General features: G+C 33.5%; 2 protein-coding genes across 6 annotated transcripts; both read right to left on the reverse strand.

The window, feature by feature from the left end:
* Positions 1 to 391: 391 nt before the first annotated feature.
* Positions 392 to 8,819, reverse strand: LOC129285234 (leucine-rich repeat receptor protein kinase HPCA1-like). 3 transcript variants are annotated; one of them, XM_054920824.1, is made up of 19 exons: positions 8,472 to 8,819; positions 8,046 to 8,163; positions 7,882 to 7,953; positions 7,282 to 7,338; positions 7,106 to 7,177; positions 5,764 to 5,925; positions 5,606 to 5,680; positions 4,555 to 4,626; positions 4,392 to 4,463; positions 4,214 to 4,282; positions 4,043 to 4,117; positions 3,851 to 3,922; positions 3,626 to 3,763; positions 2,772 to 3,253; positions 2,512 to 2,667; positions 2,288 to 2,421; positions 1,919 to 2,138; positions 1,258 to 1,493; positions 392 to 1,150 (listed from the first exon to the last, which is right to left on the reverse strand). In XM_054920824.1, exons 1-19 carry the CDS (start codon positions 8,551 to 8,553, stop codon positions 677 to 679), a joined length of 2,838 nt encoding a protein of 945 aa, XP_054776799.1. In that variant the 5' UTR covers positions 8,554 to 8,819; the 3' UTR covers positions 392 to 676. The 3 variants fall into 3 exon arrangements, with proteins under 3 accessions (XP_054776799.1, XP_054776801.1, XP_054776798.1); XM_054920826.1 differs by having other exon boundaries at positions 2,575 to 2,667; positions 7,282 to 7,356; XM_054920823.1 differs by having other exon boundaries at positions 7,282 to 7,356.
* Positions 8,820 to 10,388: 1,569 nt separating this feature from the next.
* Positions 10,389 to 24,928, reverse strand: LOC129287312 (leucine-rich repeat receptor protein kinase HPCA1-like). 3 transcript variants are annotated; one of them, XM_054923525.1, is made up of 20 exons: positions 24,783 to 24,928; positions 22,256 to 22,373; positions 22,088 to 22,159; positions 21,370 to 21,444; positions 21,195 to 21,266; positions 20,582 to 20,743; positions 20,407 to 20,481; positions 19,567 to 19,638; positions 19,404 to 19,475; positions 19,214 to 19,282; positions 18,767 to 18,841; positions 18,592 to 18,663; positions 18,366 to 18,503; positions 16,442 to 16,890; positions 15,759 to 15,914; positions 15,531 to 15,667; positions 14,148 to 14,367; positions 13,182 to 13,417; positions 11,998 to 12,472; positions 10,389 to 11,005 (listed from the first exon to the last, which is right to left on the reverse strand). In XM_054923525.1, exons 1-20 carry the CDS (start codon positions 24,892 to 24,894, stop codon positions 10,866 to 10,868), a joined length of 2,997 nt encoding a protein of 998 aa, XP_054779500.1. In that variant the 5' UTR covers positions 24,895 to 24,928; the 3' UTR covers positions 10,389 to 10,865. The 3 variants fall into 3 exon arrangements, with proteins under 3 accessions (XP_054779500.1, XP_054779501.1, XP_054779503.1); XM_054923526.1 differs by lacking the exon at positions 19,214 to 19,282; XM_054923528.1 differs by lacking the exons at positions 18,767 to 18,841; positions 19,214 to 19,282.
* Positions 24,929 to 25,640: the final 712 nt, after the last annotated feature.

Below are 25,640 nucleotides of genomic sequence, written 5' to 3' on the forward strand. Positions count from 1 at the left end.
AATTTAATTCTCAAAACAACTACTAAATTCAGTTAAACATTTTTTTAAAATTTGATTCATTTTTCAAACAAGAAAAATATATAGGGTTATTTTTTATTTTATACATCCACATGATTTTCATAACTATTAGATTATATTGAAGCATTAAATAGTATGATTGGCGGAGTTCTCTCAAAATGATTTTCTTTACTTTCGAAGTTCAAACTTCTAAACTTAAGGGAAATTGAGTCTTTCCTACTCAATCAAACCTTGTTGTTATGATTATTCTAATTATAATACCTTAAACCTATTTTAACTTTCACATTCAAGTGGTCATCCAACAATAATGTATATTTTTTTTTTGGGCCCCCAACAACCCTGAGTAGGTTTATTTTGGCCATACAACCATGAATAGACTCAAAACACCAAAATCTGCAACTTTCAAATTCAAGTGCTCATCCAACAAATTGTGTACAAGCATGAAAACATCTTCATAAAATCACAGCTTTTAAAACGAAATATAGCTAATGCTTTTCCTTCAATAGCATTCCCATCTTCAATCTCTAAAGCTAACTTCAAACTATTCTCAATCTAGAACTAAAACAAACATATACACACTCAAAGAACCTTTCTCCTTGTCCTTTGTTCTTCTTCTTCTTTGGCCACACAAAGCAATCCTTAAATATGAAAACAATACTTACATAGGCTCAATCTTTGGATTTGGAAGCACTACACCTGTATCAAGGGACTCATTGCTGTAAGGATGACGAGAACTTCCTTTACTGATATCCTCATAACTAGCTGAAGTGGATGCTGATTCTGCATTGGGGTTAGCACCAGCTAAGAGCAACAAGTTTTCAATTTGTTTTACCACATCACTCATTCTAGGTCTGTCATCACCTGACTCCTCCACACACTTCAGTGCAAGATTTACATACACCTCAAAACCAATCAGTGTTGACCCTAAATCCATGGTGGGGTCCAGGAATTCATAAAGACCGCATAGATTTTTCGTCTTATCATTTGCACTTTTGATCTCTTTTACTATATATTTCCCTCTTTCTATAGGTTTTCTTGCAGTTATCAGCTCCATTAATAGCACTCCGAAGCTGTAAACATCACTCTTCTCAGTTAATTGTTGAGACATGTAATACTCTGGATCCAAATAGCCCTGAAACAAGAACAAAAATCCTTAATTAAATTAGATACATCTTCTCTTAAGTGCTTATGTCACTTTCTTTGGTTGACAGTTAGGATTTAAAAAGATACTGTACTGACCAGTGTTCCTTTAACTTGAGTGGTAATGTGATCTTTTTCAGTATCAACCATAGACTTGGAAAGACCAAAATCAGCAACCTTTGCATTCAAGCGCTCATCCAGTAAAATATTATTTGATTTAATGTCCCTGTGTATGATAGGAGGGTTGGCATGTTCATGAAGGTAAGCCAAACCCCTGGCAGTACCAAGGGCAATTTTTAGCCTTCTGATCCAATCCAATTTAAATCCTGATTTCCCTATAAGACCGTAGTTATATTATCAGATATAAGAGATTATATATGCATCTGAATCGTTTAGGTCAAAAATCTTTTCTTGGTATTAAAAATGCCATAAATATGCAACCATGTAAGAAGACATTTGGTACCACATCAGCTTCACCCTAAAGTTTTCTAAATCTTCTGATATATTTAATACTATAATATATCTCATATGTTGACATTGTAATACCAGAGAAATTTGATGATACAAGTGCACCAAAGGCTCCCAAATTTTACTGTGATATGCAATTATGTTGTTCTAAATTGTCATTTTCTATCGGGAAAAAAATATCTTCGAAAACCTCACTTCTCATGAGGTAGAAATTGAAGAAAATAGTTCAATTCAGCTATTAAATGACGTCCAAATTCATCTCTTCATTAGGAAACAAAATGAATAGAAGTACCTGAGAGAGTATCTTTCAGGCTCCCATTTGAAACATGCTCATAGACAAGCATTTGTTCTCTTTTCTCAAAGCAGAATCCTAAAAGACCAACAAGATTTTTATGGTGGACTCTAGATAGAAGTTCAATCTCTGCTTTAAATTCAAATGCTCCTTGCACAGATTCTTTTTGAGCTCGTTTTATGGCTACCAGTTGCCCATTTGGAAGAGTTCCCTTATAAACCTGTGGACATGTAGAGGTTTGAGAAAAAAAACAGAGTTATTGAGAAGAATAGACAAGCAGATGAGAAGAAAGTCTTCTCAATCCGATGTTTGGTTAAATGTCTAAATCACAGGAATATGTTTAACATAATCGGGAGAAAAGCTCAAGACCTTCCCGTAGTCGCCAGTTCCAATATTGTTAGCTTGAGAAAAATTAGAAGTGTACTTTTTAATCTCATCAAACGAGAACTGCCTTGCTCCTTTCAACTGAGGGAAACCACTAGTGCTCTCGCTATCCCAGCGCCCTGTATTTTATGCAATCAAACATATTAGTTAACTCAATTTAAAGTGACTACTGACTAGAACTACTGTAGCCAAGTATAATGTTATCATACTGAAAGGATTGTTGTGATCAATTGCTCTTTCTGCTCTTTTCTTTTGGAAGCAAGCATAAACACCTGCTAGGATTAATAACACTAGAAGGATTGAACCACCCACTGCTGCTCCTATTATGACACCAGTATTGGATGATTTACTAGGCCCTGCAGCTCCTAAATCAATTAAAAAAAAGAAAAAAAAGAAAAAGTAGCAAAATTTTAAAATGGAGCAACCACAATAATTAATGTTATTACTACTGCCTGAAAAACATACTTACCAAAGTGCTCATATCTGTCTGCATTGAAGTAAAATGGTCCAAACTCTTTAGGAGGCTTAAATGTCTGGTTACTAAGAAGAAAGCCAATGCTAGAAGTCCCAGTTCGATTGAAACGATCTTGATTTGATGGGAAGACTTGTAAGCTCAATTCAAGATACTGATCCGAATCCTTGATTGGATGGCTCAGAGAAATCGAAGCCACAGGAAGTTCATGAGATTGAAAAGAATGCATAAGAGACTCCTCTAGGGTTGTGTAGTGAGTGTTGTTTTCCAAGTCTGAGAAGGAAGGAGCTCTGAAAACTAAAGCTCCTGTATATGGATAGGAGCATTGGCAGTTGGGGCTAGGAATCTGTTCCAAACTACAGGTACCAGGATCACAGTTTTTAAATGGTGTTTTATATAAGTTATCATTGGCTTGGGTATCGGAGCAGTAATTCTGTGATGCCATTCCATTTTCTTCGCAAATTGGGTTGCCCTTGAGCCTGCAGTTTAAAAAAAAAAAAAAAAGTTAAAAATAACTTTGATTAATGTAAATCCAACAAAACTAGATGTGGTATGTGTAATTTATTCTCTATATTTTTGGATAAAATTTAGCTGTTTATTTAAAAAAGAAATTTGAATAGGATTTAAAAATAGAAGGAGATCTTTAGAATTTTAATAAAATTCAGAGAGGCTTGTATTAATCATAAAAATAAACAAGAGGTTTAGGTTATTTTAACAAAACCAATGTATGTTACTGTAATCTACTCAATATTTTACAGGAAGTTAATTAAACTTCTCAGAAGTAATTAAACCGCCAATTCTACCTATGCGAAAATAAGAAAAAGTATCCAGAATTATTAAGTACGGCTTACATTATCTTGACTTCGGGGACACCATCACTTTGGCGAAACTGATCAATTTGATTACCCCGCAAGTCAATAAACCGCAGCTGGCTGCTGTAGGTGGTGCCAATGTCTAAGGTTCCATTCAGTTCATTACCTTTTAGAGCCCTATAATCACATTGCAGAATATTCAGCATGAGTTATCGTTATCGATTATATTGGAACTATCACTAGTAAACACAGCCCGGTACTCACACAGCCTGTAAACTAGGAAGGCCAAAGAAAGAAGAAGAGATCTGCCCTTGAAGTTGCGTGTTCTCCATCTTTCTGCAATGCAGGATAAAGTTGATGCATAATCGCATTCAAGGGTTGAAAACACAGAGAGAGAGAGAGAGAGAGAGAGAAGGGGAGGACTCGGGTCAAGAAAGTGCAGAGAAAAAGACATACAACGTTGTTAGAGACTGCATAGTTGAAAGCCATGATGGAAAATCCCATGAAGTAAAGCTATTATTGCTGACATCCCTACAAGTCAGACATTGTCACAAAGAAACATTGACTTAGAATGACAATGAAATAATATCAGTAGTAATTATTGAACATAAATGCTTTATTGATTACATGTAGCTGAGGACACTCATTCCAATAAGGTTTGGTAGGGATCCTGAAAGCTTATTGTTGGACAAGTACCTGACAATTATAAGAATGAAACCTCTGTGAACAATGTTTGATTTTCGAGAAATAATATACTTGATGAAAAAATGAATGTGTATTTAGAATGCTCGTTATCCCTACTTACATCTCTTGAACTTTCACAAGGCTGCTGATGTTTTGAGGCACAAGTCCACTTAAAGAATTACTATCAAGACGCCTGTATCCAAAAGGGTAGATTAAAGCCAAAAGGCGAGCGAAAAGCTAATTCTGTTTATGGCTTTTTATGAGGATATAGTATAGACACTTACACCACCTCCAGACTCTGAACAAGTCCAAGTGTAGTGGGGATGCTTCCACTGAGCTGATTATTTTCAAAAAGCCTGCCCAACAAGATATTCACACAAATATGTACATTATCTAACTTGGAAGGGTAATGCAATCAAGATCTTATAAATTTAATTAATGATACAATTATGGAATTTTGCTTAAAAAAAAGATACAATTAAGGAAGTGCTTAGTATAATGTCTCCCTCATTTAGGCATTTAAGATACTTGTGTTTGATATATTGGTGTACAAAATGCTTGGAGGCAAACAATGTCTTCATTTTTCTGGCAGATCAAAACAGAAAAAACTTAGGCATCTCTTATTGATGAATTTATAACTTGTCAACTATTTAAACAAAAATTCTTGCATAAGTTCTTCAATAATATAGTTGTCATCTCAAACATCCATAAGAATTATGAAAATTATGGTATCTGATACCAGGAGATAGCATAGAAATTGAGATGGCAGTGTAAGAAGTATCCCCTGTGATTTTTTAGTCTTTCTCTCTCCCTAATTGCATGTGTTCATTCCCCATTACTTTCTCTCTTTCCTTCAATGGAAAGCCACCACAGTTTTCTAAGAAAATGTTTGGCTCAATGGAGGGGAGGAGATTTTAATGATTCCTTTGCTTTTGGAGGGGCAGGACAGGTCCCCTCTATTCCTTCAAAACTATTGCTTTCTCCCTAGTTGCATATGTTCATTCTCCATTAGTGGTAATGTCCCCATAGTGCAAAAATCCAAGGAAAAAAAAATATCACAATAAATTACTCTTACCTCCTCTCCTTAAATTTTCAAAGAGAAGATCATTCATATAAATTTTCACCAGAGACATTAACAATTCCATAATAAAGACATTAGTAATGTTATATAAGAAAGTTACAGTGACTCATGAATGTCTAGCTAACAAGTTCATGGCAATTTTCCATATTATAACATTCTCAATATAAGGGTAGGAACGTACTATTTATATATATGCTACTTTCTCTATTACAAATGAAAGGGTAAAAAATATCAAAACAGTTCTTAGATCTTACACATGAATCAAATTCATCTCCGAGCTGAAAAGTTTAGGAGGAATGGGTCCTGAGAGATTATTATTGCCACAATGACTGTAAATGATGAAAACTTGAAATATGTTAGACGGATAGTGAGCATAAATCTATGCCAACTATTTCAGAATAAGTTGACGTACAAATGCTTTGCATGATGTAGCATATCAAGACCAGGCTTACTGCTACTAGATACAGGGATGGGTCCTTCAAGCTGATTATCAGCTAAGTCTAACCAATAAAGGTTAGATAGGTTGCCAATAGAAGGTGGAATATGTCCAACAAACTTGTTGGAATTTAAAGATCTGTAATTGAAAGTAACTGATTTAGGCTACAATTATAGACATCAATCCAGAATCTTGAATGTCGAAAAATGAAGAGATAGAAAAAGGCAAGAAGTAAATAAATGAAGCTCCCAAGAATTTTGTTGAAATTGCATGGATTCCCCCTCTATTTTTGAAGCCTATATAAATTTCTCCTAAAAAAATAGTAAACTTTGTGCAAAGAGTTTTACTAAAATTAACTCATTTTCTAAACTTTGACTTATTGTAATTTGATCCTTATAGTCTTGACCTGTTTGCAACTCAATCTTTTAACTTTAACTCTAACAATTCAATCTATATACTTTTAACTATTTAAATATCAGTCCCTATATTTAAAAAAATAAAATTATAAAGGTTAAAACTATTTTAGAATTATAATCTTTGTAATCCTTATAAAGATTAAAAAAGTTTAGTAATTTAAAATATTAGTCCTAAATTTTAACATAATTTTAATCTTTATAAATTTATTTTTAAAAATATAGGGACTAATATTTAATTGATTAAAACTATAGGTATTGAGTTGCAAAAGTTAAAGTTGAGGGGCTGAGTTACAATTGAGTTAAAACTATAAAGATTAAATTACAACGAGTAAAAGTTTAGGGATTGAGTTACAACTGAGTCAAAATTTCAAGGATTAAGTGATTAATTTTTTTCAATAAATTACACAGATCTTCCTTATATTTTGCTGAAATTACACAATTGTTCCCTTTTTTTATTTTCAAGAAAGGTTTGTGTATAATTTTAAAAATAGAGAAGGGGTCTATCCAATTTCCACAAAATTCAAGAAAGGTTTGTGTAATTTACACTTTGTTTCAGGGGAGGTGTTACGACACAATTCTAAAGGAGGGACATATATATATATATATATATATACAGGACCACTAAATTAGTTTCAAAAATAGAAAGGATGTTTATGAAATTTTGGTAAATTTTAATAGAGGTTTGAATTGTTATAGACACAGAGGGGAGATTTTTGTAATTTCAATAAAAATTAAGGGATGTAATTTCATTAGAAACAAAAGTCATATAAACTGTTATTTGAAAGACACATCTAGAATATACCAAAAAACAAACAACATGCCACTCATGATCACTTGAGTTTCAGTCATGTTGAATGGAGTTTTCCATATGTCTTTACTAAATAACAGTTAAATTTACTTACAGGAATAGAAGCTCCTGCAGATTTCCTATTTCTTCTGGAATGGGACCATTGAAACTACAGCCAACAAGAATTCTGGAAGATAAAGGAAAAAGCAACTGTTTTGTAAGAAGCATTTGTCAAACTAATGCAGATTTGCAGATTTAAATTATTAAATTTAACAGCCAATACTGTCTTACAAGGTTGACAACTTCTTCAAATTTCCAATGGTTTGGGGAAGTGGTCCTGCTAAGTCCCTGTTGTACGACAAATCCCTATTAAAAGAGAGTAATCAAGAACAAAGAGACCTGTTATTGTAATGTGACTTCCCAGTATGTCTAAGATAACGAAGGGCTGAACCGCTCAAGTGCTGCAGACAAGAGTTGTGTTCTTCTTACACGCATGGGGTGCACTTGGTTAGAGTGAAATGCAAAAATATTCAGACAGCAGTTTCTGCTTGTTAATCTTCCCTGTCAACGGATTGTTCTCCTGGCATCGTGTGATTTTTGTGCTCAGTTATTCAATTTCATGGTGATCGGGTTTCTTTGTGCGATATTCAAAGGGATTAGAGATCTTTTTTCAGCATAATTTTCTATTTGCCTTTTCCCCCTTTAGGATATCTCTTTCTAAATTGTGTTCTTCTAATTTTTTTTAAAGATTTAGCACATACATGTTGGGTAGACTAGTTGATCCAAAGAACTCTGACCATTGTCTATAGATAATAGACAGAAGCGAAGTGTTTCACAACCTCTAGGTGTGGAATAGATATTAGAAGATAATATGAAGGGTAAAAGACTTACAAGGTCTCTAATTCAGATAGTGATCCAATATATCCAGAAAGTTGGCCTGCCAAACCTGTGCTTGATAACGATCTGAAATATTAGCAAGCATGTTAACATCTTAAAAGCAAAATCCAGGACAAGGTAGCAAGCAAGCAAGCATAACACTTAGAAAGAGACGCTACATGGAAATAACGTGTGAATTGGTACACTTAATTCCATCCCAACCATTACAAGGATCTGATCCCACCCAGTTGGGAGGTGTCTTCTGCCAGGTATCCATAAGAGACTTGAGAGCGGTCACTGCATCAAGAGTTTCAAAGACATCATCAATAACATTACAGTCACAAAAATCCCACTGAAGATGTTCAGAAAGAAAAACTCGAAACTGATGTATAGTTCTAGAGCTTAAGGACACAAATTTATTGTCCTCTACATTCTGTCTACTAACAAAAGCGGGTCCAGTGCTTCAGGTACTGAAATTTCTACAGACTGAGTTCTAATTCTATGGATTGTAAACAATCAGTGAATGAACATTATACTGAAGACTGCGTTCAGATCTCAAGAAAAATATCAAAAGAGATAGAATATAGCCTTAAGGTTGAACTCACAATCCTCAGTAGCAGTGTCTGCTACTGCAATCAGCAAATAATTGCAGACAAGCAGGATGAATACCAGTATTCTTCCACCCATCGTCAACCTACACTAGCATTCCAGAGCTCACCACACTGATAATTTTTCTATGTTGAATAACAGAACCCTTTTGTTATCAACCTCCCACCCAATTCGCTCACCATTCCATACGCCAATGATGGAAAAGTCAGTGACGAGCAAAAAGAAAATATAGTATAATTCAACAAATGCTGAAGAAAATATTAAATATCTCAGCCCAAGTGTCCCTCATGAGTAGAAAGGCCTCCTTAGTGTCTGTCTCATTTAGTCAAGTTACATGAGAGGCCAACGACTCTCGGCTGCAGGCCACGGTAAAACTAAGAGAGATTTAGTCTATAAAGATAAGTAAACCCAGAATCATGCCAAGATACCTAAACAAATCGGTCACATTTTCCAGTGGGACCCACTGTACATAACTCTTTTTTAACTTTCTCGAACCAAATGTACGAAAGAATCACTGTACAGTGATCAGTTACTCCTAGTTCAGTTAAAAAAAAAAAAAATACTGAAAGAGTGACCAACAAAAACCAAAACTTTGCAAGTCAAGTCAACAGCAGGCAGGGTAGTGAGGTGCACAACCATGAAAGGAAAAATAACAATGAAGGATTGCGGAGAAAATTTATATAAATTAAAAATTAGTTATTGTTAAAATTTAAATGAATTGTTAATTTAAAATAAATTATTATTAAATTAAAATTGATATATTTTTTTTTGATAAAAGACTAACTTAAAATTTGAAATTTCCTCTGGACGGATGATATTTTCCCATCGTGAAATGTCCCACCCAAAAAGGGTGAAGGAAAAGAAAAATCACGAGTCAGCCAAGTCAACGCCTCGTGGGTGGAAGAACTAGCTTAGACACACGTCTTTGTCACTTCCGGTGCAGAGCTTTGTGGAGTGTGGGGGACGGCATTGAATGAAAAGATAACCCAAATTAAACACAAGCAACAAATTAAAACAAGTGGTGCAAATTGGCTATCCCTAAGCTTTTAATTCCCAACCATCAGCCTCAATTGCCATCAGGTGACAAGACAACGAGCCTTGTGCAGTTATACGTCCATCGTCGCCACCATCTGCCTCTTGCACATGCGCTGCCCGCTAGGTTTCAAATGGCTAAAATTGACTTTTTCAAATTCATAAATGTCATTAGTCTGACCGAGTAAATTTCTGTCAGTTTGCGGTCCTGGTGGAGGAAGGCTGATGTTCATAGTCTCGTTCTTGCTCCGGTGACAAGGTATTTTAGTTAGTAAACAAGGTGTTTTTTTTTTTTTCAAATAATATTTTTTTAAAAATAATATATTAAAATTACTTCGAACCCTGCGTTAATATGATCTATTTCTCATCCATTTAAAGAAAGGCAAAGTTGAGAAAAAAAAAATTAAAATGTTAACTACCTAATGTTTATCTTAATAGGGATGCATTTAATAAAATTGTCTTATATTTAAAAAAGACCATGTCAATTCTAATCGCGTATAACTTATACATTACTTGTCAATTCTATCATCGTATAACTTAATGCATTTTATCATGAAATTTTTACCCTTACAAATTTTTCACTTGTTAATATCCTATGCTGGACTCTAACACAGGACAACAAGCATATAAAGTTGGAGTAGCAGAGATGAGAATGCTACGATGGATGTACAGACATACATATAAAGATAAAATTTAAAATGAGTACGTACGCGAAAAAGTAAGGGTAGCACCTATTGAAAAAAAAATGATAGAAAATTATTTGAGATGGTTTGAACATGTACAAAGAAGACCGCGGGAGGCACTAGTGAGAGGAGTGAAACATATAACTTTGAGTTCTGTTAAGAGGGGTAGAGAAAGGTATAAGAGAATATTCTTAGAAGTTGTTAAACGTGATCTCTTAGTTAATAATATTTCTAAAAGCTTGATAAATGATAGAGCATAATGTCATCTTACAATCTATGTAGCCGACCCCACTTAGTGAGATAAAGGTTTATTGTTGTTGTTGTTAATATCCTATGCAAAAGTTGTCATTTCCCTTTACTCAAACTACCATAATGCAAGCTTGATTCTATTTCCATTTCTGATCTCTGCTCTTATTGGATATTTTAAGCAAGGAGAGCAACTTCAGCAAATTGATATCAGCATTTGAGGAACTAGCAACCTGCACTCGAGATTTTATTGTAAGATATGTATATTCACGAACACATACACGAGAAATTTGCCATGTACACATAACAGGAAGTCAGGAACCCCATGAAGACTTATCCAGTGTCGGCATAATTAAGGAAACATGTGCCTCATGAGATGGAGAAAGAAAACAAACAAAAAAAGGATAATCAAGCGACATTCTATATATATCATACATGACAGTTGCTTTTTCTCAAGTCTTGGATATCTTCCCCATTGATCTTGCACTTGCTAATCCTCTGTCCGCCGCCCCGAATTAGATTCACCATCACCGCACTATCAAGTCTCAACCACCAGTTTGCCTGGGCTCCTGATTTTCAAACCATCAACATTTTAGTCAATGCAACGGAATAACTAAATTGCAGCTAAGGACCTTGGGACTACAAACTGATTTTATCATTTGGTAGAACTTTAGTGTTAGTAGTGATTGTCTTTTTTTGTATTTAGAATATGTTAAATTTATATAACTTGTAACTGTGGTTTAAAATAAATTATACTCCCTCCATTAAAAAATGTAAGACATTTTTTGAATTGTTAAATATTAAAAAATTTAAGGCATTTTTAATCTTTTGAGAAGTAATCATTGCCTTTTTTTAAAAGTATCCCTATTGACAATGACTTTATATTTATTGTAGAGTATTTAATAGGGGTAAATATAAAAAAATAGGATTAGTTGAAAAGTAGTTAACTATTTTATTGAGAAATAAGATTCAGTTAAAAATACCTTACATTTTTAAACAGATGAAGTAACTTTTAAAATGATTAAAAAAATTTTGACAAAAAAAAAGCACTGAAACATACAGAAATATATTGTGAGATAAAATATAAAATGAATATTATATTTAAGTGAGAGAAACTTAAGCAAAATTGTTAAAATAAAACATTATATAATTTAAATATCTTCTAAGAAGAATAGTAATTTATTCAATTATTCATCACCAAACACTGCCACTGCCTCTTGCAAATCATAACTCTTTTCCCATTAATTACCAAACAAGCAAACCATAGCAAAACCAATTTATCAAATCGCATTCTATGTTCAAAGACTAATAATTTACACATCAAGGAACGATGGAAAGGAAAATTAGATGCCGTTTTTTTAACATGTTTGCTAGACTGTTCTCTAATAGAAATACACAATTCTCTCTTTCAAAAACTCTTAATTTACAGTTTATTTTTTAATTCTAAAACCTAGAATGCTATATACTCTTGATAAACACCTTTTTTCTGTTCCTCCTTTTGGGTCCTGCAGCACTTGATCAACAAGTTGCCTTACAGTTCCAACGTGAAAAGAAGACTTACTTGTGCTTAATCTTTCTGACGTTGTCGAGTGAACTTGAATCCGGAGACTCAGTGCTGTTGAGAACACTTGGGAAGTCGCATTACTTAACTCCTCGAAGGTAGCTGAATTAGATGCTGATGATTCAGCAGTGGAGTTCAGACCAGCAGACTTCAACAAGTGTTCTATTTCTTTCACCACATCGCTCATTGTCGGTCTGTCAGCTCCTGAATCCTCAACACACTTCATTGCAAGATCAACAAAGTTCTCCAGTCCCTTCAATGGGGATCCTAAGTCAAGAGCTGGGTCAAGAATTTCGTGAAGGCCATACAATCTTTTTGTCTTATCAATTGTACTCCTAAATACTTTCACAATATGTTTCCCTGCTTGTATTGGTTTTCTTGCAGTTAACAGCTCCAACAATACCACTCCATAGCTATAGACATCACTTTTCTCAGTCAACTGTTGAGTTGTGCAATAATCCGGATCCAAATAGCCCTGTGTCGAGAACTTCAATGAATTTTCTGGAATGCAAAATATTTTTGAAGAGAAAACTTGATGCTATCTATTATAATCCTCCTGTAAAATTATGGCAACTGAATATCCTTCACAACTAAACATTCTTTCCAAAACCATTCCTTCTCATGTTTCCTCTTTTATTACAACCAAATAGCAAACATTTAGAAAAAGGTAAAAAAGGTTGTGTCCTTTTAAGATTTAGATTATACTCTGAATATATTCATTGTGCCCACTAATTACTTTCTCCATTTTTATTTATAAAAGAAACTACCACTTTTTACTTATTTTTTTTTTATATAAGCGAAATTACAGATTTCAATAAGCATTTATTATACATTTTCTAAATCACCCCTCATATTTTACATTAACAAAAAATAATTAATGCATGCTTATATTGATTAACATAGGACATTTTAATTTCTTTTTTTTAAATTTTCAGACATAATTATTATGGTTAACTAACTTTCTTAAGCTATGTGATATAGTTTTTTTTCTCTTATATACAGAAACGAAAGAGTACATTACAAAGAAGGTTATGGTCACAACTTGCAATAACAGAATTAATGAAATGCCTTCCATCATATTATTATGTTCCATATACAACTAAAGTGCAGGATTAAATGGGTGTCAGAGAAAAAGAAAAAAGCTTTTTTGTATGGTAGAAAGGTTTAGAAGATATTATACCAACCATTGTTCCTTTAACTTGTGTAGTAACGTGATCTTTTTCACAATTGTCCACAGGCTTGGAAAGACCAAAATCAGCAACTCTTGCATTCGAGTGTTCATCCAGCAAGATGTTGGTTGATTTAATGTCCCTGTGTATAACAGGAGGATTGGCATGTTCATGAAGATAAACCAAACCCCTGGCAGAACCAAGGGCTACTTTTAACCTTCTAGTCCAGTCCAACACTATACCCGACTTCCCTGCATAGACCATTTGCATTGATAGAGATTGCAATTAAAACTATTCATGAGCCTTCATGTACCAGGTTAAGCTTTTGATTTGAAACAGTGGTAGATCATGTGCAAAAAAATGTTATGAACTAGTCATGTGTCCTTTGATAAACAACGGTTAGGACTAATAATTATGATTCTTACATGAGAGATGCTTGAACTAGGTGAGGATCAAAGTAAACGTGAATGAAAAAAAAAAACCAAGTATGGCATCTTTACTTCAGGTACTTGAGATTAGAAGTTTTTAAAATTGAATTGAACTGATTAACCAATTCAGACTGAACAAAACGAAACAAAATTGTAAGGGTTTCAAAGAAAAAAAATGTTGTCGGTGTCAGTTTCCCACATGTCAAAACTAAATCTAATCAGTTTGGTTGTCATTTTGACTTCGTCATATTTGGTTGAAATTGAACCAATGGTGAGACATACATGCATGCATGCATGCATACATATATTCATGATTGAAGAAAGCATTAAGCTAATGATGATCTGATACTCTAGAAATTGATTTTCAAGCCCTGCAATGGCATAAAAGTCCAACTAAAATTATTTAGAAAAGAAAAAAATATGAAAAAAAAAGAACATGAACTAAATAACACCAAATCAATGAAAATCCAAATAGGTCTTCCATTTTGCGAAATCATTCATGTTAATCCACCTTAGTTTTGGTTCAAAATCAAACCACTGATAAATGCTCTACCTGAGATGCTATCCTTCAAGGTTCCGTTGGGGACAAATTCATAAACCAGGATTTGTTCTCCTCGCTCGAAGCAGAATCCCACAAGGCTGACCAGATTCTTATGGTGAACTCTTGAAAGGAGTTCAATTTCAGATTTAAACTGAAGTGCCCCTTGATTTGATTGTTTCTGAGCTCGTTTTATTGCAACCAGTTGTCCATTGGGAAGAGTTCCCCGAGAAACCTGTGGACATTCACATATTACAATGTAGGTATAAATATATATCACACGCACAATAACGTTGTCACTAGCTTGTTCATATAACAGTTCTTGCTTAAAGACTGCCATGTTTCCTGAACCAAATACATGAAGTATCATTGATACTTTTCCAATGTTATCATAAGCGTAGTAAGAAGATTCCAAAACGCAATAACTTCATTTTGGGTATTATTATATTAGGGGTTTCATTAGATTGGCTTAAACTAAATTCCCCCCTGAGAGAGGACATACTCCTCAAAATTGACCTAGTGTATATTTAGGGTATTATTCCCTTGGTACTCTGATCTCTATAGAGAGCTTGAATTTAAATTAGTGAGGAGAGACATTGTCTCTCCTTAACAACTAAGCTAACTGTTTAGGATTCAAAAAGAAGCCTGTTAAGTCCAAATTTAAGAGTATTAAAATACTTAAGAAAGTGATGGAGAATTCTTATATTATTTAGAGATAATTGCAAGGACTACCCTTTTTTTTTTTGGGTAAACTGACCATCCATAAGTTTTATTGAAATTACATGGATTTTTCTTTTATTTTCAAAACCTACACAAAGATCTCCCTAAAACGAAAGTAAATTATCAACTCTCCTTGTGTTTTGCTAAAATTATACATACTTCTCTTATATCTTCAAAACATACTCAAACCCCACTTTAAATATAAAGTATATTATCTAGATCTTCCCTGAGTATTCTGAAATTACATTGACCTCTTCTATTTTCAGAAAATATTTTCTGTGCATTTTAAATTTAAATAAATAGGAAGTTTGTGTAATTTCAAAAAAGCTCATGGAAGCTTGTATAATTTACTAATTAAAAGACTTGTGTGGTTTTGAAATTGAGGGGAGGTTTGATGAATTTTTAACAAAAAGGAGAGATTTGTATTATTTAAAAATAAAAGGAAAGTTTAATTAAAAAAATTATAGAAGGAAAGTCTGTGAAAGGTCAACAAAAATTTAGAAAAAGTCTGTGTAATCTACTGGATTATTTATGAAACAAAGATGTAATATCCCATCCCAAAGTTGGATATCAGATTACGGTAGAAGGAAAAGAATAATAAAAAACTAGAAAAGAAACGAGGGGCCTCTAGAATTTGAGAGGCTGGAGTCTATTTCCTAAAAAGAAAATGATCAATACCTTCCCATAACCCCCAGATCCAATCTCATTTGCTTGTGAAAAATTGTTCGTGTATTCCTGAAGTTCTTTGAGAGAGAACCTCCTTGCTCCATGTAACTGAGGTCTCGCGCCACTGCTGTCACACGCATCCCAGTGTCCTGCATTTCGTGAAGTCAAATATACAGATATAACTAAATTGCATATGATTTAGTAGCAATTGAGGAGCTGAGTAGAATAAAGCTATCTGACCAAATGGATCGCTTTCTTCAATTGCTTTTTCTGCTCTTATCGTTTGGCAAAAAGCATAGACACCAGCTAGAAGAAATAGCGCAAGCAACACAGAACCACCAACTGCAGCTCCAATTATGATGCTGGCGTTTGATGATTTACGTGAACTTTCAAGTCCTTACAAATTGCAAGATACTATCATAAAATAGTCTGAATAGAGAACTACCAATGCTTTTTTCTATATGAAATGATAATTAATTATTCTGTTGGTCCTCAAAGTTCTAATCAGTTCTTAGTTTGGTCCTCCCTTATCATTAAGCTTTCATTTGAGGGTCATGGAAGCCTGTTGACTGACACGTTGAATATTCAAGATTCACCCCAATTCAGTCTACTGGGTCTCCTTCTCATCTATCTATCGCTCCCTTTAGAATCTCTTTTCAGGCTCTTAAATTTCAGAAGATTCAAATCTCATCACTTCCCCAGGCTGAGTTGGCATAAATATTGCATATTTAAATGCTAAGATAATACATTGTTGACCAAGAAAAACATATATTTTCACAGCCCATAGACGGGGAGGTTCACAGGTAAGGGCCAAATTATTATTTTTTGAAATTATATGGACTCAAAATTAAAAAATTTGTGGAACTCTAGAGACCATTAGAGTAATAAAACATGAATAAGACCAAATGATTGAAAGTAGTTACCATTGCCATAGTCATTAGGACCAAGAACAAAAGAATATGCTTGAATTGTAGTGAGGTTACTCAGTAGCAGACTTATTGCAGATATCATTGTTTGATTGAAGTGGTCTTGGTCTGAAGGGAAGATTCGTATGAGGGATTTAAAACAATGAAATGGAAAGCAAGTTGGAGTGATCACAGAAACAGAGTCCACAGGTAGATGGTGGGATCGGAATGTTTCCAATAGATATTCCTCAACGTAAGTTTCGTTTGTCATATAAGAAGGAGCTTTGTAAGATAAAGTTCCTTCATATGGTTGTGCGCATTTGCAATTGGGACTAGAAATCTGATTTGGAACACTGCATCTATCGGGCACACAATTCTTGGGCGACTCTGCAGGTGGTTTATTCTGTATGGTGCAGAGGGTGCTTGTTTCAGAGCCTGTTTCATAGCAAGCAGCGTTGTCCACAAGTCTGGAGATAAAATGCAATCATTACTCATCTATGTGGGCGTATAAAAAGAAAAAAGATAGACATTGTGAATACCAATTCATTCCGAAAGCACAAGTTATTTATAACACGAGAGTAGATTACATGGACCTCACACAATTGCTGTTGAAATTACAAAGACCTCTTTTTTATTTCCAACACCAACAAAGGTCTCCCTTGACATTTGATAAAATTTGTACAGATGTGTCTTTTATTTTCGAAATTTACCCAAACCTTCTGCTAGAAAAAGTAAATTACAAAACTTCTTTGAATTTAGATGAAATTACAGACTTCCATTTTATTATCAGGGAGGCTTGAGGGTGATACTGATACATTTTGTTTTTCGTTTTGTTTCACAAGAGATTTGTATATTTCTTTTAAAATATAAGAAAAGTATTAGTAATTTTAGCAAAATTTAGAGGAAATTTACAAAAGGACCTAAACTATAGATGATAATTTAAATCCTAAACTCCTGACTGATAAATTTTAAACCATAAATAATTAAGTATATTGGAATTTTACCCGAGCTATTAATTTTAAATAAATGTCGGTTAACCATAGGCCATTTAATTCTGTCTCTCTACCCGGCTGTTCTCTCCTCTCTTGCATCCACCATGGCCGACCCTTTGCCATTATTCTGTGTCATTCCTTCTTGCCTTCTTTCCAGGCACGTTGCCCTCAAGCCCTCCCAGTGAAATATCATCTTCCCCTGTTTTCCTTAACTTCCAAGTATGCGTGCAGAGGATACTGCAGATGCACCCATATACAAATCTCGCCTCCGCCGCCACTCCTCCGTCTCAAGAACTGCTCGTGAACCTGCGTGCAGACGTCAGGGTACTCAGTGAGAATTTAAATGCCTCTGACCAAACCTCTTTTGCTTCGTTCCCCTTGCCTTCGACCTCCAGCACGAAACTCGACAATGCTGTTGAAACCTTCAGTTCTCCTCCTTACCTGTCCCCTGCCACGTCTGCAATGGCCCACCTTTTGGTGTCCCCGACAGGGCTCCATAGCTTCGGAAGAGTCCTGAGTTTGCCTGCTTCTGCCTCTGACGTTAAGGACGCCACCTCTCCTGCAAGCGCTCCCGCCACGTACAGTTGGAGACGGAGAGAGATGGTGGACGTAAGAGAGGAGGGAGGGAGGGGAGAGCAGATAGGGAGAGGGAAAAAATTAAATGGTCCATAGACAACGGACGTTTATTTGAAATTATCAACAGGGCCTAAATTGTCACAGGTTTAATGGTTTAGGATTCAAAATGTATCAAACATGAACTCAGGTTCAAATTACTCCTGAGTTTATAGTTTAGAGTTCATATTACCATTTAACTCAGCCAAATTCAGGAAAACCTGTTTTCATACTTTGTATGCATAACTTATTCTTAAAATAAAGTTGTCAGATATAATCAAATAACCTATGCAACACAAGATTGAAAAATGACTAGAACCGTTAACATCTATGCTTACATTATTGTGATCCCAGAGGCTTCATCTTGTTTGTTAAAATCCTCAATACTATTATTCTGCAAATCAATCAGTTTCAGTTGTTTGCTGTAGTTGGTGCCAATGTCCAAGCTTCCACCGAGTTCATTGTCTTTCAGAACCCTAAGATCACATGCAGAATATTCGTCACGGATGACACTACTCCTATGATGACCATAAGTATCACTAGTTTAGATAATTTGGCACTTACACAGTCCGTAAATTGGCTAGACTGAAAAATGCAGCAGGAATCTTCCCTCGAAGATTTGTGTTTTCCATTATTCTGTCATAAAAAATCAGAGCTAACTGCATTTGAGTGTTGAAATTACAGAAACACACACACAGACAGAACTGATGTGAGAAAGAAGTGAAATAAGAAAGCGTACAGTGATTTTAAAAATTGTAAATTTTGAAGCCATGATGGAAATTCGGATGGCTCGAAGTTATTGTTGCTCATATCCCTACACGAATGATGTCAAAAACTTAGCCAGTACCACAAAAATAAGTGAACTGACATTTTGGTCCTCAAGTAAATCTGATTTCATTTTAGCACTCCAAAGAGTGTTTTATCTTCCATATTATCATTATGTTAAACTCAATCAATAGAGAAGGGCGCCTTGACTTAATGTGAAGCCAATGCAAATGTCAGTTGCTCAGCTACCATTTAAACATGCCATGGCCGAGCACCAACATGAAGACGAAATAGTCTAGAGAACTAAAATGAGATGGTAAAACTTTGAGGAGCTAAAATAGTCTAGAGGACCAAAATATATAACTTTGGATAGATGATAAAAATACAAACGTAAGAGATATATGCTTTACTTAGTACTTACAGATACTGGAGGGCAGTCATTCCACTGAGGTTTGGAATGGTACCCCACAGATTATTTTTGGACAATATCCTGACAAACATAAATAAAACCAAGAACCTTGATGAACAATTATGAAACTTCGGCTGGAGATGCTAATAATACACATGAAATAAGCACGTTTTGATTTGGCAAGATGTCTATGTCAACTTACAGGTCTGTAACATTGCGGAGGTTTGTCAGGTTCTCAGGTACAAAGCCAGTCAAAAAATTATTTTCCAAGCGCCTGTAGCAGCAGAAGAATGTTATTGTGAAAATGCATTAGGAATATTTCTGTCAATGAATTTGTTTGAGCAGGTGGTAACCAGGACACTTACACCACCGTTAGATTTTGAGCACGTCCAAGTGTTTTGGGAATGCTGCCAGTAAGTTTATTGTCATTCAAGATCCTGCCCAAAAAATGTTTTCTTAACTCAGCAGGCTAACAAAAAGAAGATATCCTCATAAATTTTGATTCAATATTTTACTACTGTCTCTAGTTTTCACTTTCTGTTTTTGCGTTATGTAAGCGTTCTTTCCCCTTTCTTCTTTCCTGCCACTCAAGCTTTCTAAGGTAAGTTGCATTGGTTGCCAAAATGACAGCTGGGTGCACAGTTAGCAAAACTGATGGGAGGTCTGTGCAATTTGATTTATGTTTTGAGGGAGGGTCACTGTAGTTTCGGGAAAGTCCAAAGGTGTTTCCTATAATTTAATTTATTTATTACCAATTGATCAGGAGGGGAAATAGAGGGAAGTAAAAAGAAAGTTATCCCAAAAAGTACTATAGTGATCCATTGCTTTCTGACAAGTGCATCTTATTGTTAGAGAAGCTGAATGCCAATTTTTCATGGTAGTGTCTAATTGTTCGATTGAATATTTATAGCCAAGATGAGAAAAATTAGGATAATTTTTATATATTATAATATTATTACTGATGAGTCCCCCATTAATAGCTTAAGATTTTTAGTTACAATGGTTCTTCACGTAAACTCGAACCTATGACTGATTGGTCTAGAGTGGGACTCTTGCTGCATCCCATTCTCTTGATAACTATGCTTTGTTCACACTTTGGGCCAAAGGGGCCATCGAATGAAGGATGTGTTTGAGGTAATAAAACTATTCACGAACCTTCACTTGACAGTTCAGATTTTTAAACCAGAATAGTTATCGACACTTACAAATGTATCAGAGCCATATTTGAGCTGAAAAGTTCCGGAGGAATAGCTCCTGATAGGTTGTTGTTCCCAAGATGACTTTTGGCAAAGGACATATGTTAGATACACCATATGAAATAAACCAGTATTGTGTAAAAGAAAACCATGAATAAACTATTGCATAGGAGAACTGACATACAAGTGCAGTGTATTAAGTAGCATGTCTAAACCAGAAGTAGCTCCACTTGATACTGGGATAGGTCCAACAAGCTGATTATCGGACAAGTCTAGCCATTCAAGTTTTGATAGATTGCCAATGGAGGCTGGAATTCTTCCACTAAAGCTGTTAGAGTTTATAGATCTGCAAATGAAGTTGCTGATTTAATTTGTATAATTTGACAACCACATGTCATAAGAGAACAATTGGAAAAAAAAAAAAAAGTAATGAAGACATGGTTTTTGCAGCTATGAAGATGAGAAATGTCAACAGAGTCTATATTTCCTTCAGTTAGTAGTGAGCTACAGTCCCTATCCTCAACTGGTGATACAAAGAGAATATAAATTCAAATAGTACACATTTTTTAGATGTACCTATCTCTTAGTTATACTGATAAGGATACAATTAAAATTTTTTAATGGAACTGACGATTTAACATAGTACTAACCAACCTATAACATGACAACTTTTCACTTATTTAACCTCAACAAGCGAGTAGGAGTGAAGTAAAGCCAACGAAAATGATGCAGGCCAAGAAGAAAACATAACTTTTGCAATAATTTTTATCATATGAAAGAGTTAAAACAAATCTTACAAAAAGACAAGCTCTCGTAACGATCCAATTTCATCCGGAATAGGACCAGTGAAACCACAACCCACAAGAAATCTGGAAGATAAATGAGAAATCTCCATTTGTTAGTGCTTATTTATCTCTTATTAGACACATCCATGTTTGTGTAATAACCCTAACAATAGCAATACTTCCTTACAATTCCTCCAGCTTCTTCAAATTTCCAATTGCTTTTGGAAATGGTCCTTCTAGGTTCTTATTGTAAGAGAGATCCCTACAAAATAGGAAAATCAGGAATAAAACATATACCTGTGCATGCATTAAAACTGATTACTTCTATAATACACAGGATGGAGTTAAGATCCATACAGATAAAAATAGAGATGAAGTGTAGTTAGGAGTATTGCAGCACATACAACATCCTTGGTTTAAAATTTTTTGACATGTCCCATCACAAGATAAAAAAGAATATAAAGAATTTGTGTGTGTGTGTGTGTGTGTTAATAATCTCATGCAAGGGGCAATGTTTACTTGCTCCTCAAGCTCCTGGCACATTACTCAATCTAGTTATGGCAAAACAATTGTGGTCAAAAAACAATTCCCATTTCAGAGCAAATTAGAAGGAGAAGAGGAATACCATTTTGCAGCAATACAGATCGGTTATTTTAGTCAAAATATCTTGGTAAAATTTTTATTCTAGATGTGTGATAGTGAGGTACTTCTTTAAAAAGATATCAAACAGCATGATACATATTTTGGGGAACCAAAGAGGATTATCACCAGGTATGCCTATCACTTGAAGGAGACCACGTTTTGTTCACAAAGAAGTATGAAATGAGTTGAAAAATGATCATTGTGCGATTACATTGTCATCCAAAACCGAAAAAGAAAGTTGTAGAAAAGGGTGATCCACTTACAGAGTCTTTAATTCAGAGAGGAGTCCAAAATCTGCAGAAATCTGGCCATTCAACTCCATGCCTGCTAATTTTCTGAAATACTTGCAATGAAGTTTCAGTTTCAGAAGGAAAGAAGTAAAGTCAGGAAGACAATTCAAGTGAGAATTCGATAGAGAAGAGATACATTACATGGAAGTAATACGTGATTGGGTGCAGGTAATTCCCTCCCAGCCATTGCAAGGATCCGAACTCTCCCAGCTTTGGGGTACTTTTTGCATTAAGTTCTTCAGACTATTGAGGGCATTCACTGCATCATAATTCAGTCCAGAATTCAAATGTAGGTTTCCGTCATTGATTCTTGACAGTGCTTGCAAGATGGTGAAGGGGAAGAACTTCATTCATGTTTTCTTTATTTTTCTTGTTTGTCTGTTTGGCAGTTGGCCTCAGTCAAATCCGGGTCGTAATTTGCATTTTTCTAATATGATTTAATTATTTTTTTAAATGATCGAATTCTAAATTATCCAAAAAAAAAATTATTTTTCTCCTCTCTCAATGTTGGTTCCAACACTTGACATGTGAAAGAATTACTATCCTCTAACAGTCAAGCATTGACAGAAAAAAAACCATTTTGACCAGAGCAATTAAACAATCATTTTTTTTTAAAAAAAAAGTCATGTCTAGATGATTTCTTGTAGTTTGTTTATTTTAATTAAAGGATAATGTCACATTTAGTCCCTCAAATTTATCCCAATTATCAATTTGGTCTTTTGTTTAATTTTTATCAACTTAATCCCTTAAATTTATTTTAATTATCAATTTGATCTTCATTGTTTAGAAAAGAAGTTACATTATTAAAACTTACTAACTTGAATAAGAGAATAATAATAGTAGTAATATGAATTAATAAAAATTAGTATAATTATTTTAGGTAAAATACAGACTTTTCAATTTTTTAAAACAAAAAAACAAAATACAAGGTAAGGGATTATATTGATAAAATTAAATTAATGTGAAGGTCAATTTGGTCTAATTTAACTATATATGCATGCCAAGTTATCAATATACTTTACACATTAAATTATATTGATAGTTAATTTGTACTTTAAACTTAAAGACTCACATAATAATTTAAAAAAATAAAAATGACCAAATTAATAATTGAGACAAAATTAAAGAATTAAAAATTTTGTTATGATTTTAATTAATATAATTTTTAATTGTTAATCTTTGGGTGATTTAAACATTCATAATCTATTTAAAAACGTTTTTTTTTTCCTTCCCTAAGTTAAAAGGCTCCATTTTAAAAAAAAATCTCAGATAAATTTAAAAGTTAAGGATGATTTGAAAAATAATTCTTCTATTACACTCTCTACAATTTTTGAAGAATTTTATTGTTTCAAACTATTAAATAATTTTAAAAAATAAGGTTTCATTAATAAATTTTTTTAATGTTATCTTTTAGGTTAAAAAAATTAAAATAATATTATAACATAATGATCAAGTGTATAGAGATATTTTTAAAAAATTTATAATTTTTTTAAAAAATAAATTTATAAAGTATAATTATTGAATTTTATTAATATGTGCAATTTTAATTTAAATTGTCTTATAATTTTGGATGAAGAAGTAGTGACAATTTGAGGTATAATTCCCTTAAACAAGGAATGAAGAGATGTATTTTTGTGGTTTGACTCAAATAAAATCAATTACAATATACTTTTTGAAAAATAAGATAATAAAAAAGAAATAATTTTTTTAAAGAAAAAAGAAAATCAAATGAGAGTAAAATCAAGGGGACCTCTTGACACTTAGCTTGCATAGAATGACAGAAGGCATAGATGCTACTTGATCCAAAAACTAACAATGAAAAACTTTTATTTCTTGAGATAGCCATCCATGCACAAAGGCGAAGAATTTCTGAATTTGATGTTTTTTTTTTTTTAATGGCATGAATTTGACGTTACTAAGGTAGAACTAAGGCAGCTCATGAATAGGTATACTATATATACATATATCCATTCTTTTTCCAGCTTTTATTATAAGGCGATTTCAAATAATTTACTTGAATTAAAAAATATAATTAACTCATTGAATAAGTCTTAGATTGAAGACAATTACAACCTTACCCCAATTAAAAAATAGAAAGAGAGACACAGCACATATGATGAGCCATAAAGTTAAATTTACAATATGGGTAAAATTGAAAAATAGTAATAAAATCGCCTTCATGATGCCTTATATTAAATATCAAAAATTCTTCTAAATGGTACCTTATAATAAAGATAAAAAAGAGTATATAGTTTAATAGGTGTACATATTGATAAGCTGAATCGAACTTTTATGGTCGGGGAAAAAAAAAAGAATCAAACTTTTTTTTATCTCTGAACTCGAAACTCGCTTCAATAAACAAGTTATAATCTCAATCCTGCACTTGGCAAGCTATGAGAAGCATCAAATTTACCAAGTTCTGGTCAGTTAAATTTACTGAATACTTTTCAAGCTTTAGTCGATATTCTATCAAATTTTATATAAAAGAAATGGTTTATGAAGGTAGAAGATGGTTCTGAAACAGAGTCTTACAGCGAAAGGCTCATTTGTATATGAAGGTAGGATTAAAGATGGTTTATGAAATTAATGTTTAATTGTTCTGGTTTTATGAACAAGTGAAGGAAAAGTAAAGAAGAGAAGATCAGAAAACTGATGAAAGAGGACTCACCATCCTCTTTTGCTGTGGTTGGTGATTCTGCAAATGAAAGCAACAAGTAGTTGAGAAGGATAAGAAGAAGAAGAAGCAGAGAGAGCAATTCATGAGCCATCCTCTCACCCATTTTCAACACAAAGCAACACTTCTACTTTCTCTCCACTATCATGCCATTTCAACGTTATATGAAATTTATAAACCTTGCCCCCTTTTATTAAAAATTATATTTTTGGTATCAAACTACCTTATTATTATATCCGGCTCCAATTGGTTCAAGTTGAACCAAATAAGACAAAAGGCGTAAAGCTCTTCTAATAAATTTTTGAGTTAAATAGCATTTTTATCCCTCAATTATTTACTCAAGAATGCTTAGTATTTTAATTTTTTATACATTGCAATTCCTTCGTTTAACTTTTAAAAATGACACATTGAACATGTTGCTATTATTAAAAAAAATTTAACTCTAACATTTAGCTGATCAAAAACATTACAAAAAATGGCTCAAAATTTTTTAAAAAAATACCTTGTAAGAAAATTAATGCCGACTAAATTCCTAAAATAATTATTGGTCAAAATCATATTTTGACCTTTTATGTGAATAAAAAATAACTTTTATAACCTATTATTTACAAGTAATTTAAAAGATTTAATTGATATTAATTTTTTAAGGCACAGTTATATCTAATTTTATAGGTGTTTGTTTTTTTTAAGTTTTATGATCCTTTCCTACAATTTCAAAATCAAGTAACAATAAAAGTTAACTTTTAAAAGATATGGTATTCAATACATCATTTTTAAAAGTTAAAAAAAAATTATAATACACAAAAGTTTAGAATATTATATGCTTTTAAATGAATAGTTGAAGTATAAAAA

This window comes from Prosopis cineraria, unplaced genomic scaffold (assembly GCF_029017545.1).
Source record: "Prosopis cineraria cultivar Desert tree isolate PC_DT_omini unplaced genomic scaffold, ASM2901754v1 PC11, whole genome shotgun sequence".
NCBI classification, from domain to species: domain Eukaryota; kingdom Viridiplantae; phylum Streptophyta; class Magnoliopsida; order Fabales; family Fabaceae; genus Prosopis; species Prosopis cineraria.

Bases quoted from the DNA above. Each gene is read 5' to 3' on its own strand.
- LOC129287312 (XM_054923525.1), bottom strand. From the start codon at position 24,894: ATGGGTGAGAGGATGGCTCATGAATTGCTCTCTCTGCTTCTTCTTCTT. The intron at 20,744-21,194 runs GTAAGATTTGTT...CTTCATTTGCAG, and splicing joins TTACGAGAGCTTGTCTTTTT to ATCTATAAACTCTAACAGCT. The intron at 18,664-18,766 runs GTACGCTTTCTT...TTTTTATGACAG, and splicing joins TTACAATTTTTAAAATCACT to AATAATGGAAAACACAAATC.
- LOC129285234 (XM_054920823.1), bottom strand. From the start codon at position 8,553: ATGGGTGGAAGAATACTGGTATTCATCCTGCTTGTCTGCAATTATTTG. The intron at 5,926-7,105 runs GTAAGTAAATTT...TTTCAATTACAG, and splicing joins CTGCAGGAGCTTCTATTCCT to ATCTTTAAATTCCAACAAGT. The intron at 3,764-3,850 runs GTGAGTACCGGG...ATGTGATTATAG, and splicing joins CTTCCTAGTTTACAGGCTGT to GGCTCTAAAAGGTAATGAAC.